The following is a 14378-nucleotide window of genomic DNA, read 5'->3' on the forward strand; positions in this document are numbered from 1 at the left end:
TTATCATAATGCTCAAAACAAATTTTGTATATTGTCTGTATAAAGGAAAAAACCGGTAGTACCAAAGGTGCGGCTATTCTGAAGGACTGGGATAAGTATTTATCACTATTTTGGCAGCTGGTTCCACCTAGTGAAGAAGATACCCCCGAGGCAAATGCCAAATATGACACAACTACGGCAGATCAGGTCACTTATCAGTCTGCTTAGGGTAACAATCTAAGGTTACATTACATTGATTACGCCAGGCTATGGAGCCATTGTTGTGTCCCTGATTTGTACAGGAATTGGAGAGGCTATCAATTAGGTGGAAATGCTAGCCAAAATATGGGATTAAACTATCCCTTGAAACCATGGTGCTGCATGTATTCTCAAGATCATTTTTGCCAGCAGTATGAGGAACCCCGTATACATCCATCTGAAGCATTAGCATTCTCTTTTGTATAGCCATGTGAAAGGAAAAAAGCTGTATATAAAATGCAGTTGATTCGAATTTGATTGGGACTTTTGTGGACGGTCAAAATAAATAGTTGGGGCTTGATATGCCTGGGTCCCCTTTGCTCTCCTGAATTAATGAAAAATTATTGTTTTTTCCTTGCACGATCGAAGTGCGTTGTTTCTCTGCACTTATAAATATAGGATGTAATTTTTTATGCTTATATTGTTGATAAAGTACTAGCGGGTTTAATACATATTATACATGAGATGAATTTACAATACCTTAAGAAACATCTCAAGTATTTGTAATGAATAATATCAATGGGGAGGTAATGATTGGGTACAAAGTTAGAGGCTTTTTTGAACAGCTTTGCTAAAAGTTTCAAGACATTATATGCTCGTTTGGAAGAGCTTATCAACATCTTATTTGAGAGAGTTTGTGATACGCAGGTATGAGAGTGTTTGAGAGTTTATGAAAATAGCTTATGATTGATTCATAAGATGTTTTTAGCTTATTTTCGTAAGCTCTCCACGATATCTTAGTAATAGTTTATGCAGAGCTTACGAAAAGACTCACTTTCGAATCCTACTATAGCTAAAATTATAAAATGTGTATGTTTTTTTTTCGTTTGTTCCTTCAAATTAAATATTTTATTTTATTTGTTTTTTCATAAAAAATACAAATATTAACTCCTACATGAATCAAATTATAATTATTTGTTGCTAATAAACTAATTTACTATTTATTTCCTTCTTTATCACTAAATATATAATTTAATTAAATAAATTTATATTCTTATGTGTTAGTAATTTCTTTGATACGTTATTAATATTTTATTTTTAGTAAAAAAAGTAGGAAATAAAATTAAATAAATTAAATACTGTTTTTCTATATTTGCTTCTACAATGGTGTGTACTGTGTAGTGGTGAAATTTTTATAAATGTATTTTTTTATATTGCAAACGGTGAATTTTTTAGAGTATAGGCATACGAAAAAAATTTATAATATGATAGAAAGAATAAGAAGTGTTGGTTAGGCATTTAAAATAAAAGATTATTTATGTATTATTATTCTTTAAGAGACATGTCATTATTAAACAATAATAAAAATCATCTTAAAAAAATAAATCTATAAAGTTCAAATTAAATAATTAAAACATTCAACAACAAAAACTTTAAATAATTAAAATAAAAATTTATTATATTTATGAGAAACTACATATATATATATATATATATATATATATATATATATATATATTTATATTTAACCCAACAAATAAATGTAAAAGGTCATCACATTGCGTAAACACTTCACATGCAGAATAATAAAGTTCGCGTCTCTTGTTCAAGCATCAAATATCAAGGTGGGGTTTAGTACGGCAAATCTTCACCAAATTCATTGTCCTTTATACAAATGTCAAAAGGAGACTTCTGGCTCTTTTGCTTCTGAGAAGCATCGTTTGTCTCCCAACATATATATTCTCTGTTATATTGTTTAATGTTCATTCCAAATTTCAATATTGACGTCTACAATCAAAACTATGATCATTATTGTTTGTGTTTTTGCTCAAATTGTCACCTAATCATTCATGTTCCAATTGCCGAAGCTTCCTATTGGTAGGGCAAACCCTAGCTTATTGGTAAATCCTACATTGAACCAAAACCAAGCTATTTTATGGTCTAATGAACTTGTCAATTCCTCATGTAGCTTCCTTCAAGTTTCACCTAACGAATTTTAAACGTGAAAAATGATGCAGCGTCACACTAGTTAGAAGAAAATCGGCAAAACTAAGGTATAATGAAATTGTCATTTTCTCTATTTTTTTTTTTTTTATCCCACTTGTGTTTTTACCAAATGAATGGATAAGCTTTCTTCACCAACCCAATTACTATCAAGCCATCATCGTTTTTTAATTTTCTTTCCACAAGGGAACTTCCAATGGAAGAATATACATATATAAAGAAAGCGTAGAAGAAACTGAATATAAGTAATCATCACTATTCCTTTTCTCCGCACCCCCCAAAATTTGAAAAGTTAATCATAAAATTTGACTAAGCAAAACCGCAAATGGTATGTACCAACTTGTTGATTGTTGGTTTGGCATAGCATATAATTAGTATACGTAACGGAAATTGCTGAAAATGAGACAGTCAAATTAAGGTGTTAGACTTTAAGGAAAGGAAAGAATAAAGATGAAGAATTGAAGATGATGATGATGAATGATAACAAGGGTAAATTTGTGTGTAGTTGCAATCACGCTTCTCTTGCCTTTATTTTCCCTTTTCTTTGATAACAAAACAAAGCAACCAAATGCCATGTATACCCACTAAATGTCGGCATGTCGGTGTTGAAATCCGAGTAACAAATGTTAGTAATAATGAAATTGAATTGCTTCCCCCCCTGTGAAGAAAATCTCTACACACTTGATTAAAACATTGTACTGCGTTAAGAGGTCACAACACGTTTTTTTAGATATAGTTTGAGTTTCACTAGAATACACAAAGGGAAGATGATTTATGAACAACGAAGTGCCACAACAAAATGTTGTCCGCTTTGATTTTGAGATGTATTAATTTTTTATATGCTAATACATTATATAAAATATAAAAAATGAGAGATAAAACTGATTTATATGTAGTATTACGTAGTGTCAAATAGGACAGGAGTGCCTAAATATCTTTATCATATTTAATATTCAAATAATTAAAGAATTGATATTGGAACTTATTCTAATTTTATTGAGTTAAATGAAATTTGAATAATAAAAAATTATATATATATATATATATATATGATAATTCTTTATAATTGCTGCTCTTCCCTTTGGTGCCAACACAAATATACAATAGTACAATAGTATGAGTCTGGATAAATAAATACTTATACATATACATGCGTATACGAGATTCTGAAACAAATATTGTATTCTTTCTGGATAAATTTATCTACATTGCTATGATTTCTGGGTTAAAGGTCGACGAATGAAAGAAAGAAAAAACATCAAAAGAAGGGACTATTCCGAATTCACACACACACTTTTATCAGTTATCTCTAAGCATGCATGCAACATTGATGCAAGAGAAAAATGGATCACAGAGACAAGCATGTTTCTGTGTGCATATGAAGAGAGAATTGCGTAGGTAACTAACTACCAAGTAAAATTACACTGATAAATGACATCTGCAGGGCCATGTTTGGAATACAAAGCCAATTTCACCAGAAGCAGCATTATCACAAGAGGCACCAACATAAGAATCATTGGTGGTGGAGGTAGAGGTGGTAGCATCAGTGGTAGAACCAAGATTGCTATGGTCAGCACCACCATGAACATGGTTGATTTAAACCCAAAAAGCCTTAGCATAAACGCTAATGAGATGCTTATTATGAATCTCTTGTTGTAGTGAATCAACCAAGAGCTCATGGATCCACCCAAATTCGACTAAGCAAAGGTGTTGACCCCCCTCCTCTCCTTAGATGGTGTTTTAATCTTTTTGTTATTTTGAATTTGAAAAGGTAAAAAGAAGATTATATTTGGTCACGGACTCTCTCTCTCTCTCTCTTTTTTTTCTTATAGGACTGTCACTCTCCTGAATCCACCAAAGAAGCGTATTTTTTGTAGTTATTGGTAAAATGTGGCAGCCATCTATTTTCTTTTCTTTTATCAGACTTTCCTACTTTTCTGGCATTCTCCAATATGGCAGCCTAGCTCCCTTTGATGGCAAAACTATTATCATGTGGATTTTCTTTTGACTTACATTAGTTGGAACTGTGAATGCGAATCCTTCTAATTAATTTCTTTTTGTCAATGGCAAGTGCATGCATCGGTTTTAATGGCAAAATATGGTGGTGGATAAACACAATTTAGCACTTCCCAAAATTGGGGTGTTATAACTTATTAGACTGGAGAGATACATCGCACCATCCAATAGACAGAAATCACCTACTCCGTTTCATGTCCCTCTAAGAAATTGATACGTGTTTAGTTTTTTTTTTTTTTTTTTACCATGAGGTATCAAATTTGGATTTAAAAGACAAGAAAGGAAACATGAAGGAGTGATTTGGATTCCCATTCAATGTAGTTATATTTATGGGTTTTTTACTTTGTATATCTCAAAATTGAGTTCTTAATTACTGCACAAATGAGAATGAGAAGAAAATTAGTGTTTGCTTTTACTTTGTACCTTGCTTGAGATGAGAACAAATCTGACTTAATTGTATATTTTATCAATTAACAAAACTATATCGTGTTGCAAAAATTAGTAACAAAATGATTTATTTTTTGTTTTCTCATTAAATTTTTTAGTGACATGACAGCATTGGTAAAATATGCAAATTAAAACTTGCGTGATAAATTTTACAGAAAAAAAAAATGGATGATAAAATTTATGAAATAATGATAGTTGGATGCTAAAATATACAATTAAATCAATTTTCTATGAGTACCTCTCTCACTTGATATGTCTTCTTATGTATATATATTAAAATCAAAATTATTGATCAAAAATATTTTTAGTCCATGAAATTATAGACACTGATCAACTTATAATTATAAGCATTGATAACTTAATTTTTTATTTTACAAAATTATTGTTACTCCTCCATGTTATAAAATGTTATTCACTTTAATATATTTTTTAGTATAAAATGATAATGAAAAACTAGGGAAAATAATGTTTTGTAAAATTACAAATTAAAAAAAATTATAATGTTATGAGTTAAATTAAGTTTTTCGTCTATGCAATTTAATAATTTACATCCTTGTAATTTCTTTTAGGCAAGTTTTAAACATTTCATTTTTAGATTTTTAGTTCCTGCCATCAAATTTGGTTTGAAAAAAAAAATTAAATTACCTTAAATTAAAACTAAGAGTTTATTCAACAATTTTATAATAAAAGCCCAAATATGGGCTGTCATAAAAGTACAACCCGATGAACGAACATATGAAAGCCCAAAATAAATGCACTTTCTTTTCTAATCGTAGAATGGTAAAAATAAAAAAGGAATTTGGGTCTGTCAGACAACCGTGTGACCATCCCAGGCACAAGGAAGTGTCTAAGAACGATCCTCTACAGCCAAAGATGAGACTCCTCCAAAGAGAAACACATCAGGCCGTTAATCACGCTCTGATCACACGGTCATGATTCATCCACCAGACGTAGGTTCCTGTCTCCTTAGAACTCAAGGACACAGAGGTACGAGCCTATAGAACAGATCCTGTTCAAGTAAGGTCGTAACCAAAGGCCTCCGTGTTTAGGTATATAAATGCTTGAATTTTGTTAAAAACGCCGGGTGTGGGACTACCTCCCTGTCCCTTGTGCCTCGTTTCTAACTCTTGTAGGTATCTCATTTTTTTATCAGAATTCGTCTCAGTATTGCACAAACATGGATACAATCTTCTTCCCATGGTGTTTCCTACATAACAGCAGCAGCATTGGTCCCAAATCTTTATCTTTTCTAGAAAAAGAAATACTGAATAGAGGCTTTGAAAAGCTCTTATTATGCTTGATTCCATCACTACAAGATTATACAACACCCTTCAGAGGCTAGCCCGAAGGGGTTAATTTTGGCGAAACTGGGTGCATGAAAAGGATCAAATCTAATTCCAGTACCCCAATTAAGCAAATGACATCTAAGTTCGTAGCCAGGTAGCTGAGCTGTACACTTTTCTTCCCCATATTTTCTTTTTCTCTACTGGCTATGATGATTGTGACATTGATTATTGCTTGATTAGTTTATTAACTTCTCTGGATTCTTAGCAATTATTTTCATTATATTTCGATCATTGTATTGATTACTTTAACCACCTAAATGTATTGACATTTGAAGTTGCTGCATTGCAGGAACTTCTAATAGATGCTAATTTTAATGTTATTAGCTTTCCTTAAACTAGTCAATAATTTTGTAAAAAGGCTTGGGGTTATGTAGAACATAATATGACTTGCATAAAGTGATAAAGAAAGGAGAAACGAAAACGTGGTTTTCAGTAATAGCATCACTATAATAACAAGTGCAAGCATACCTAATGCAGTTCATTTTAATGGTCTCAATCTGATTTGTGAAGTATGCTTCAGATCCAATTGGCATGTCATTATCTTTTATGGTGTAAAATTTTGAATGAATTTTGTGCTGGATAACGCACAGAAGATTGCTGACTTCCTTGCCTTCCATCCTGATCGTGATTTACACTATTCTCAGGTATGGCATAAATTGAAATTTAAGATTGTTGCTTCTATGCGGCCACTATTAAATATTGATTATCATTATATATTCATGTGGTCTCTTTGGAGGAGGAAAAAAGATGTTTAAATACTGAGAATATTGTTTCACCAAAGAAAAGTTTTGTACTTAATTCATATTTATTAATAATTTCTTTTAAGTTTTTCGATTATTTAAAAGAGATGTTCCGATTCATGGTTTACACCAGCACACTTGGAGTTTGTTAATTTGCCTTAGTGGGAAGGGGGAGGAATTCAAGGGCTACATGAAATGGATTTCCTTTCGCCACACACAAACACTCAGTTTGAAAATTATATTTATCTCATGATTTAACTAGAACATCATGAAAATTATATTTATATTATGATAACTTTTTGTTTATATTTTTCTATAATATATCCTGCCATGCTCATATTTTAATTTTTTAATATTTTATCGTAACTGATGCTCATACTGGTATATCATATATTGACTCAGAAGCTGCATCAGCTTGACAGCAAACTGTTCCGTTCCACATATTAGTGAAATTTACAATACTAATAGGCTGCAATTTGGTAATAATTGTGGAGTGTCCTTGTCTCCTAAACATCTCAATTTTGATTTCCAACATTTCATCGTTAAGTTGTTATAAGCCGAGCTTCCGTAGAATGGTAAATTCTGAAGGATTATTGGTTGATGAATTATGATGTACTTTTTGTAAGTACATGAGTATGACCCACGTTGATATGCTACCGCGTTGCGTCCTAATATTTTCTTTGGAACTTTAAAAAAAAAAAACTTATTTTTCTCATTTAGGGGTGTAAAGTTTTCTAGAACATTGCTTTTTTGAATTCAACTTCTTCAATCTTCTAATAAAGCAGTGACTTTTTTTAACTTGATTTAATTAATCTACATTGTCTCCCTTAAATTAAGCTTTATCATTCCGAGCATTTTCTTTACCTTGTGAAATAACTCCATCTTCAATGGCTTCGTAAAAATATCCACTATTTGATTTTCAATCGGACAATAATTAATCCACATTTCTTTATCAACTATCAACTTCCAAATCTTGTGACATCGAATATCAATGTGCTTGGACCTCCTATGAAAAATTTGATTTAATTCAATGACAAAATATTTTTGTGGGAGTGTTCTGCTTATGATGCATCACTTCTAAAATTCTTCTCATCCACACTGCTTGCACAGCACAACTAGTTGTTGCAATATATTCAGCTTCAGCCATTGAAAGTGCTACAATTGGTTGTTTCCTTAAAAGACCATGATATTGCACCTGTACCTAGATGAAATATGTACCCTAATGTGCTTTTTCTTGTTTCTATATCTCTTGTCCAATCATTGTCTGTGTATCCAACAAGCTTCACATCATTATAGTTGGCATAAAAAATTTCATCGATCAGAGTACCTTTAATATAACGAAGAATTCTCTTAGCTCCTCACAAATGGCAAATACGCGGCTTTTCAATAAATCTACAGAGTAGGCCAACTCCAAAAGACCATCAAGTACCTCAGATTTCCAATCAAACTTCTGTATTGAGTTGCATTGATCATTTTTTCATCACCTTCCTTTGTTAGCTTTAACTTCTCTTGAACTAGTGTGGAAATTGGTTTTGAATTTTCCATCTTGAATTCCTTTAGAATATCACTTGCATGTTTCTTTTGGGATATAAAAATCACATTATCCTGTTGAATGACCTTAATGCCAAGAAAATAGGACATTAGGCCTAAATCTGTCATTTCAAAATAGCTTATCATAGCCTCTCTGCATTCTGCAATCATCTTTGAATTATTGTCAATGAAGATTAGATCATCAACATAAAGACACACAATGAGAATATCTTCAAGATCAACAAATTTGACACATAATGTGTGCTCAAAAGGACATCTCTTGAAACCATGCTGCACAAAATAGGAATCAATTTTCGTATACCAAGCTCTTAGTGCTTGCTTCAACCTATACAAAGCTTTCTTCAATCTATAAATTTTGTCTTCTTTTCCTCTGAACACATATCTTGCAAGTTGCTCAACATATACTTCTTCTTCCATAATACCATTCAAGAAAGCATATTTAACATCCATTTGATATATCTTCCAATTATTTTGAGCCGAAAGAGAAATAATCATGCGAATCATATCTAATCTTGCAACAGGAGCAAATACCTCAAAATAATCAATACCAGGATTTTACTTATATCCTTTTTTAATCAACCTTGCTTTAAAGTGATTAATTTCTCCACTGGGATTGTACTTTGCCTTGTACATCCATTTCACTCCAATAGGCCTTTTATTTGTTGGCAAATTTGTTAACTCCCACGTATCATTCTTCTCCATAGCATTAATCTCATCAACCATGGCTTTTCTCCAATTCTTATCACTTAAGGCTTCTTCAAATGTCAATGGCTCACAATCTGCAAATAAAACAAAATTGATAATCTCCACATCAGATGGGTCATCATCATTAAACATGACACAATCTTACAATCTGGTTGGTAGTTAAGGATTCCTCTACGACATCCTAGAAGATTTTAGTTCATCAGGTGTTGGATCTAGTTGTCTTTCATTCTCTTCATAATAGCCAGTAATCACCACTGGCTCCTTTTGGGACTTTAAAGACCAATCCTACATAGCTTCCTCATCAAATGTCACATCTCAACTGATAATAATATTCTTTGTCTCCGGATTGTAAAGTTTGTATGCCTTTGAATCTGTGTCGTAGCCAATGAAAATGCACTTTTCACCTTTGTCATCCAATTTCTTCCTGAGTTGGTTTGAAACATGTGCATATGCAATGCACCCAAAAACTCTGAGATGTCTGATTGATGGTCTTCTTTCACTCCAAGCTTCTTCTAGTGTCTTCTCACAAACACTCTTTGTCGGGCATCTGTTCGAAATATAAACAGTTGTAATAACTGCTTCCGCCCAAAACTCATTAGGCATTTGTTTGGCCTTTAGCATGCATCTCACCTTGTCCATGATCATTATGTTCTTCCTTTTAGCAACTACATTTTGTTAAGGTATGTATATGGTTGTCAGTTAATGTTGAATTTCATGTTTCTCAAAGAAATTTCTACAAGCGAGGTTTTCTTGGCCTTTGTCTGTTTTGGGTACTTTAATTCTATATCCATTATGTTTCTCTGCAAACACCTTAAACTTCTTGAAGGTATCATAGGATTCTAATTTCTACTTCAAAAAGTAGACCCAAGTCTTCCTATTAAAATCATCAATGAAAGTGATAAATATCTGCTACCATCATGTGTGACACCTTCTATCCTAAAATGCATATAAAAAGTTTGCATTCGCTTCACTTTTATCAAATAAAACTTCTCAGAAACATTTTTGACTCAAAACAAGGTCGTTCAAGTTCACAAAAGAACTCAAGTTAAGTAGCAAATAAAATAAATTAAAATGACATGTTTGGAATATCATGCAATTAAAACAGAAACTTATTACCCAATGTCTCATCCTATCAGAGCATTGTGTTCCGACATCCTCCAGCACGAGATTCCTTTAAACAATCCATCTAGTCATCTGCTCCCATGAACACAAGGTTCGAGATTATCACATGATCCAAACACAAACAACATACAGGGAGTGAATTATCACATTCCTAAATAGGTAGATATAAACGAAGACACATATATATAGTAGAAGTATAACAAACTCAACCTAACACAATTCGCATCATTTTCCCACTCATTGCGTAACATCACTTGTCCTAAGGATTTAATCACAAAATCACATTTCACACCTGCACATTAATCATGTGTTTAGAACAACAAATCTCATGTACAACACAACATCTCACACTCACACAATTCATTACCCATCATCATGTAGCAAATCACAATGATCATTACACAGACGTTATGCAACAGATACACTAAGACTCCATCCTATATGCAATGTGGTACCATGTCAGCGAAAAATAACACCAAGGCGCTTAGGAATACATAACAAGACACACTACACAATAGGTATGTCAAGTCACTCTCATTAAGTGAAATTATAAGATGACTAGTCAGGGTCATTCTGTTTTACAAGAATAGTCCAACCATATGGGATCAACATAGGCTTAAAGAAGCACTCAACCTAAGTATATTTACCCTAAGACCTAGACTGCAAAGAATTCATTAGGGTCTCACCTTCCTGATTCAGGTCCACCCCCTAAAATAACTTTTTACAAGCAGACACTGCTCATGAATTATATAATACCCACAACCTCACACTTATTTTCAAAAAAAAAATTAACATAATGCACTACAATTTAACACCTCAGGTTCTTAACTTGAAACCCTACACTTTCCTTTTAACACCTCACGTATTGCGCTATAATTTAACACCTCAGGTTCCATGTTGGAACCTTACACTTTCCTTTTAACACCTTGGGCATAAACAATTTTTTCAAGGTAAACACCAGTCGAGTTATTGTATAATTCAAAACTCAAAATACAAGTAATATCACATCAAGTATTAACCACACACTTATTCATAATCATATCCCATGTTCACAATTTAACACCTCCCAATGTCACAATCCACCATCACATGTTCACGTGTATCTCACAAATTAACGCATGCTTAACTTGGCACTTATACTCAATCTCAATCACAATTCATAATATACAAATAATATTACATATATAAACACACACAATATATAAATAACTAAACACACAAATATTCTAATCATGAATTTTCAAAGTGAAATATAATCAAACAAAATTGCACCAAGGATTCACTAAAACTTTCAAAGAACCTTATAGTTAAATAGACTTTGGCCAATTATAAAGAATAACAATATATAAACTCATACCAAATATTAAAACTAAAACAATAATCGAGAATGTCATTCTGTTAGCCTATTCTAACTCCAAATTATAATATTAATTCCAAACTATATAAAAAAACCCTAAAAAGCACAACAAGGGGAAAAAATACAAAATCAATATCTCACTCCCTCTTACGATAAATCTCTCCTTACTTAATTTCATCAATTCACACTAATTAGAAAAGACCCAATTTTTAGGCTTTACACTCAACATAAGAACATCAATTTCACAATAATTTCACATCAGGACATCAATGGATCTGTCAAACACAGTCAATTCACAAATAAAAGAATAAGAACCTAAATGGAATTCATAAAACAACCCAAAATTTATCCTTTAGTGATCCCTACACATGTTTATTCTAATCCCCAAGGGTGAGTAACTCATTACTTGCCTCTAAGCGAGCTCATGTGTGTAGTTTGACAATGATAGCAGGATCTCTAGCAGATTCATAGGTTCCTCAAGCTTTTCCTTTGGTTGCTCTGCTAGGGATTCCAAGCGTTAGAGAGAAGGAGAAGGGATTGAAGCCTCAATTTCACTGTCTCCATGCGAGGGGCATTTCTTTCTCTAAAGACATTATTTCACAAATCCCAATGGTGCGAATATGCAAGAATGAGTTCCAAAGGTGATGTTTAAATTTCAGAATGATCCAACGGTTAACAAGGTCGAGATCATAGTTTTACTAGAATAGGTTTGGATATATACGAGAAAAGAAAAGGGTTTTGGGAGAGGAACAATGAATAACGAATTTGGGAGGGAGAGTGTAGGAATGTATTGTAAATGTAAAAAATGATCTAATATGTCTCTATTTATAGCTAGGGTACTCTAAGTTTATTATTTACTCTATTTTTCTTTATTTTATAAAAAATAACTTTATTTTACTCTTTCATTAAATAAATAACTAATTAAAACATCCATTTATTTTCTAAAACATCATTATACTCTATTTATTTTATAATACTATGAAATAATTATTTTAATTAACAAAAACTATTTTCTCTCATTTATTTAATTTATAAAAACTTAATTTTTAAATAAAACTCTTTTTATTATTTTACAAAAAAAATGGAGTGTTACACCATGTGTTGTATCTCAACTGAGCATAAAACTGAATGAACTATCTCCTACAGCTTTTTCGCCCTTCAAGACTTTCCGGTTGGAAAATATTCTTTGTGCTCCTTTCCATTCTCACATGTATCACATACTCCACTAGTAATATTCACAACAGGCAAACCAGAAACAAACTCTTTTCTTTACAAATAATTCAATCCAGAAAAATGAAAGTGTCCAAAATGCATATGCCACAACCAATCATCATTTGGAGTCATAGAACTCAAGAAAGACAATTTTTCATGATGAATCCTCAAAGGAAATAAGCGATTGGGAGTCATTTTTACCTTAGCAACAAATCTTTCATTTTTGTCCATTAACATAAAATAGCCATGATAAATTTGCATGTTGTATCCCTTCTCTGACAGTTGTCTCATACTCAACAAATTGTGATGAGGACCAGGAGCATAAAAACATTAGAGATAAAATTTTGAGAACCATTATTCAACTTGATAGTAATTTGGCATTTCCCCATAATAGGGATATTTGCATTGTTTCCAAATCTCATGGTAGATTTTACCATTTCATCTAAAGAAGAAAACAACTCCTTTTTCTCATACATATGTTTGTTACACCCAATACACGAATACCAAATATTTTCATTTTCAAAACAAGTACTACCGGCTAAAAATAAACTTTGTTGGGTATTAGAATTATCACCAACATTTTGGCTGCAACGTTTGCCTATTGTTTGAATCTACAATTTGCAGCTCTACGTCCGAACTTTCCTCAACATAAGTAATTAAAATTTGCCCGACCTTGGTAATTGTTACCTCGACCTCTTCCTTCGTTAATCACACCTAAAGTATTTTCACCTCTTCCTTGGTTGGATGGTACAAAATTAGTCTTTTCCTTAATTAAAATTTCTTCAGCCTCTGCCATTGTAATTTCCTCGACCTCTACCTTTGAAATTTCCTCTTCCTCCACTGTTGAAATTACCATAGGCTCTATTTTCTGCACTCCGACTGGTTTCCGCAACATTATTGAGATTCACTTGACTCTTTAGTGCTTCTTCATTTTCTTTTTTTGTCTTCTCCAAGATTCTGCTCACGTGGCTTTCGATGCTTCCATACAACTTTTCTATTGTCATGGTGTTTGTGTCGTGGGACTCAATTATTGTAGTCACCACATGATCAAACTTCATCGGCAATGTCTGTAAAATTTTGTCTACTATCTTGTTGTTGAGGATGTCTTCTCCATACACCTTCATCATGTTGATAAGATTTGTAATACATGAAAAATATTGTTCCACGAATTCATAACTAGACATTTTGTACCTTTCATATTCCCTTTTCGTAGAGATTGCAACTTTGATTTTTGAGCCTTCCCCGCACCTTTGTAAGACAACTTCAAAATATCCCATGCTTTTTTTTAGCAATTTTGGCATCTATGATTTTTTCCAAAAATGGAATAGTCAACTCCTTGTTGGATTTGTGACCACACCAACTGATATCTCCTCTTAGCAATATCATTTGCTCCTTCCGTTAATCCCGTCTCAACAAAGCTCCAAATATTGTGAGCTCTCAGATGTGTAGCCATCAAAGTTTCCCAATAATAAAAATCTAGCTTTCCCTCTAGTTTAGGATCGGACCATATAATATTGTAATTGATACCCATCTTTCTCTCTCTCTCTCTCTCAAGTGTATCAACTATCTTTTTTTTACACAGTGAGAATGCTCTTATTCCTCATGCACTCTTTTTTTTTCTCACACTACCACTCAAACTCTCTGGCTCTGATACCAATTGTTGGCAATAAAATAAAAAGTGCACACTCACATACATAGGAG

The 14378-nt window shown here is 32.5% G+C and overlaps 1 protein-coding gene and 1 non-coding gene across 2 annotated transcripts in view; one reads left to right on the forward strand and one right to left on the reverse strand.

Annotated features, from left to right (window-relative positions):
- LOC548016 (ferredoxin-dependent glutamate synthase, chloroplastic) overlaps positions 1-656 on the forward strand; it is a 28109-nt gene extending 27453 nt beyond the window's left edge. Inside the window, exon 33 of the mRNA XM_006576724.4 lies at positions 46-656. Within this exon, the coding sequence (XP_006576787.1) occupies positions 46-207 (162 nt within the window). The 3' untranslated portion in view covers positions 208-656. The remainder of the gene's footprint in view (positions 1-45) is intronic.
- Positions 657-5446: 4790 nt separating this feature from the next.
- On the reverse strand, positions 5447-5671 carry LOC113001319 (small nucleolar RNA U3). Its single transcript, XR_003266638.1, has one exon. It is a non-coding gene; the product is annotated as a small nucleolar RNA U3 (small nucleolar RNA).
- Between the last annotated feature and the right edge of the window lie 8707 nt (positions 5672-14378).

The sequence above is a fragment of the Glycine max genome, chromosome 3 (genome assembly GCF_000004515.6).
Source record: "Glycine max cultivar Williams 82 chromosome 3, Glycine_max_v4.0, whole genome shotgun sequence".
Classification (NCBI taxonomy): Eukaryota; Viridiplantae; Streptophyta; class Magnoliopsida; order Fabales; family Fabaceae; genus Glycine; species Glycine max.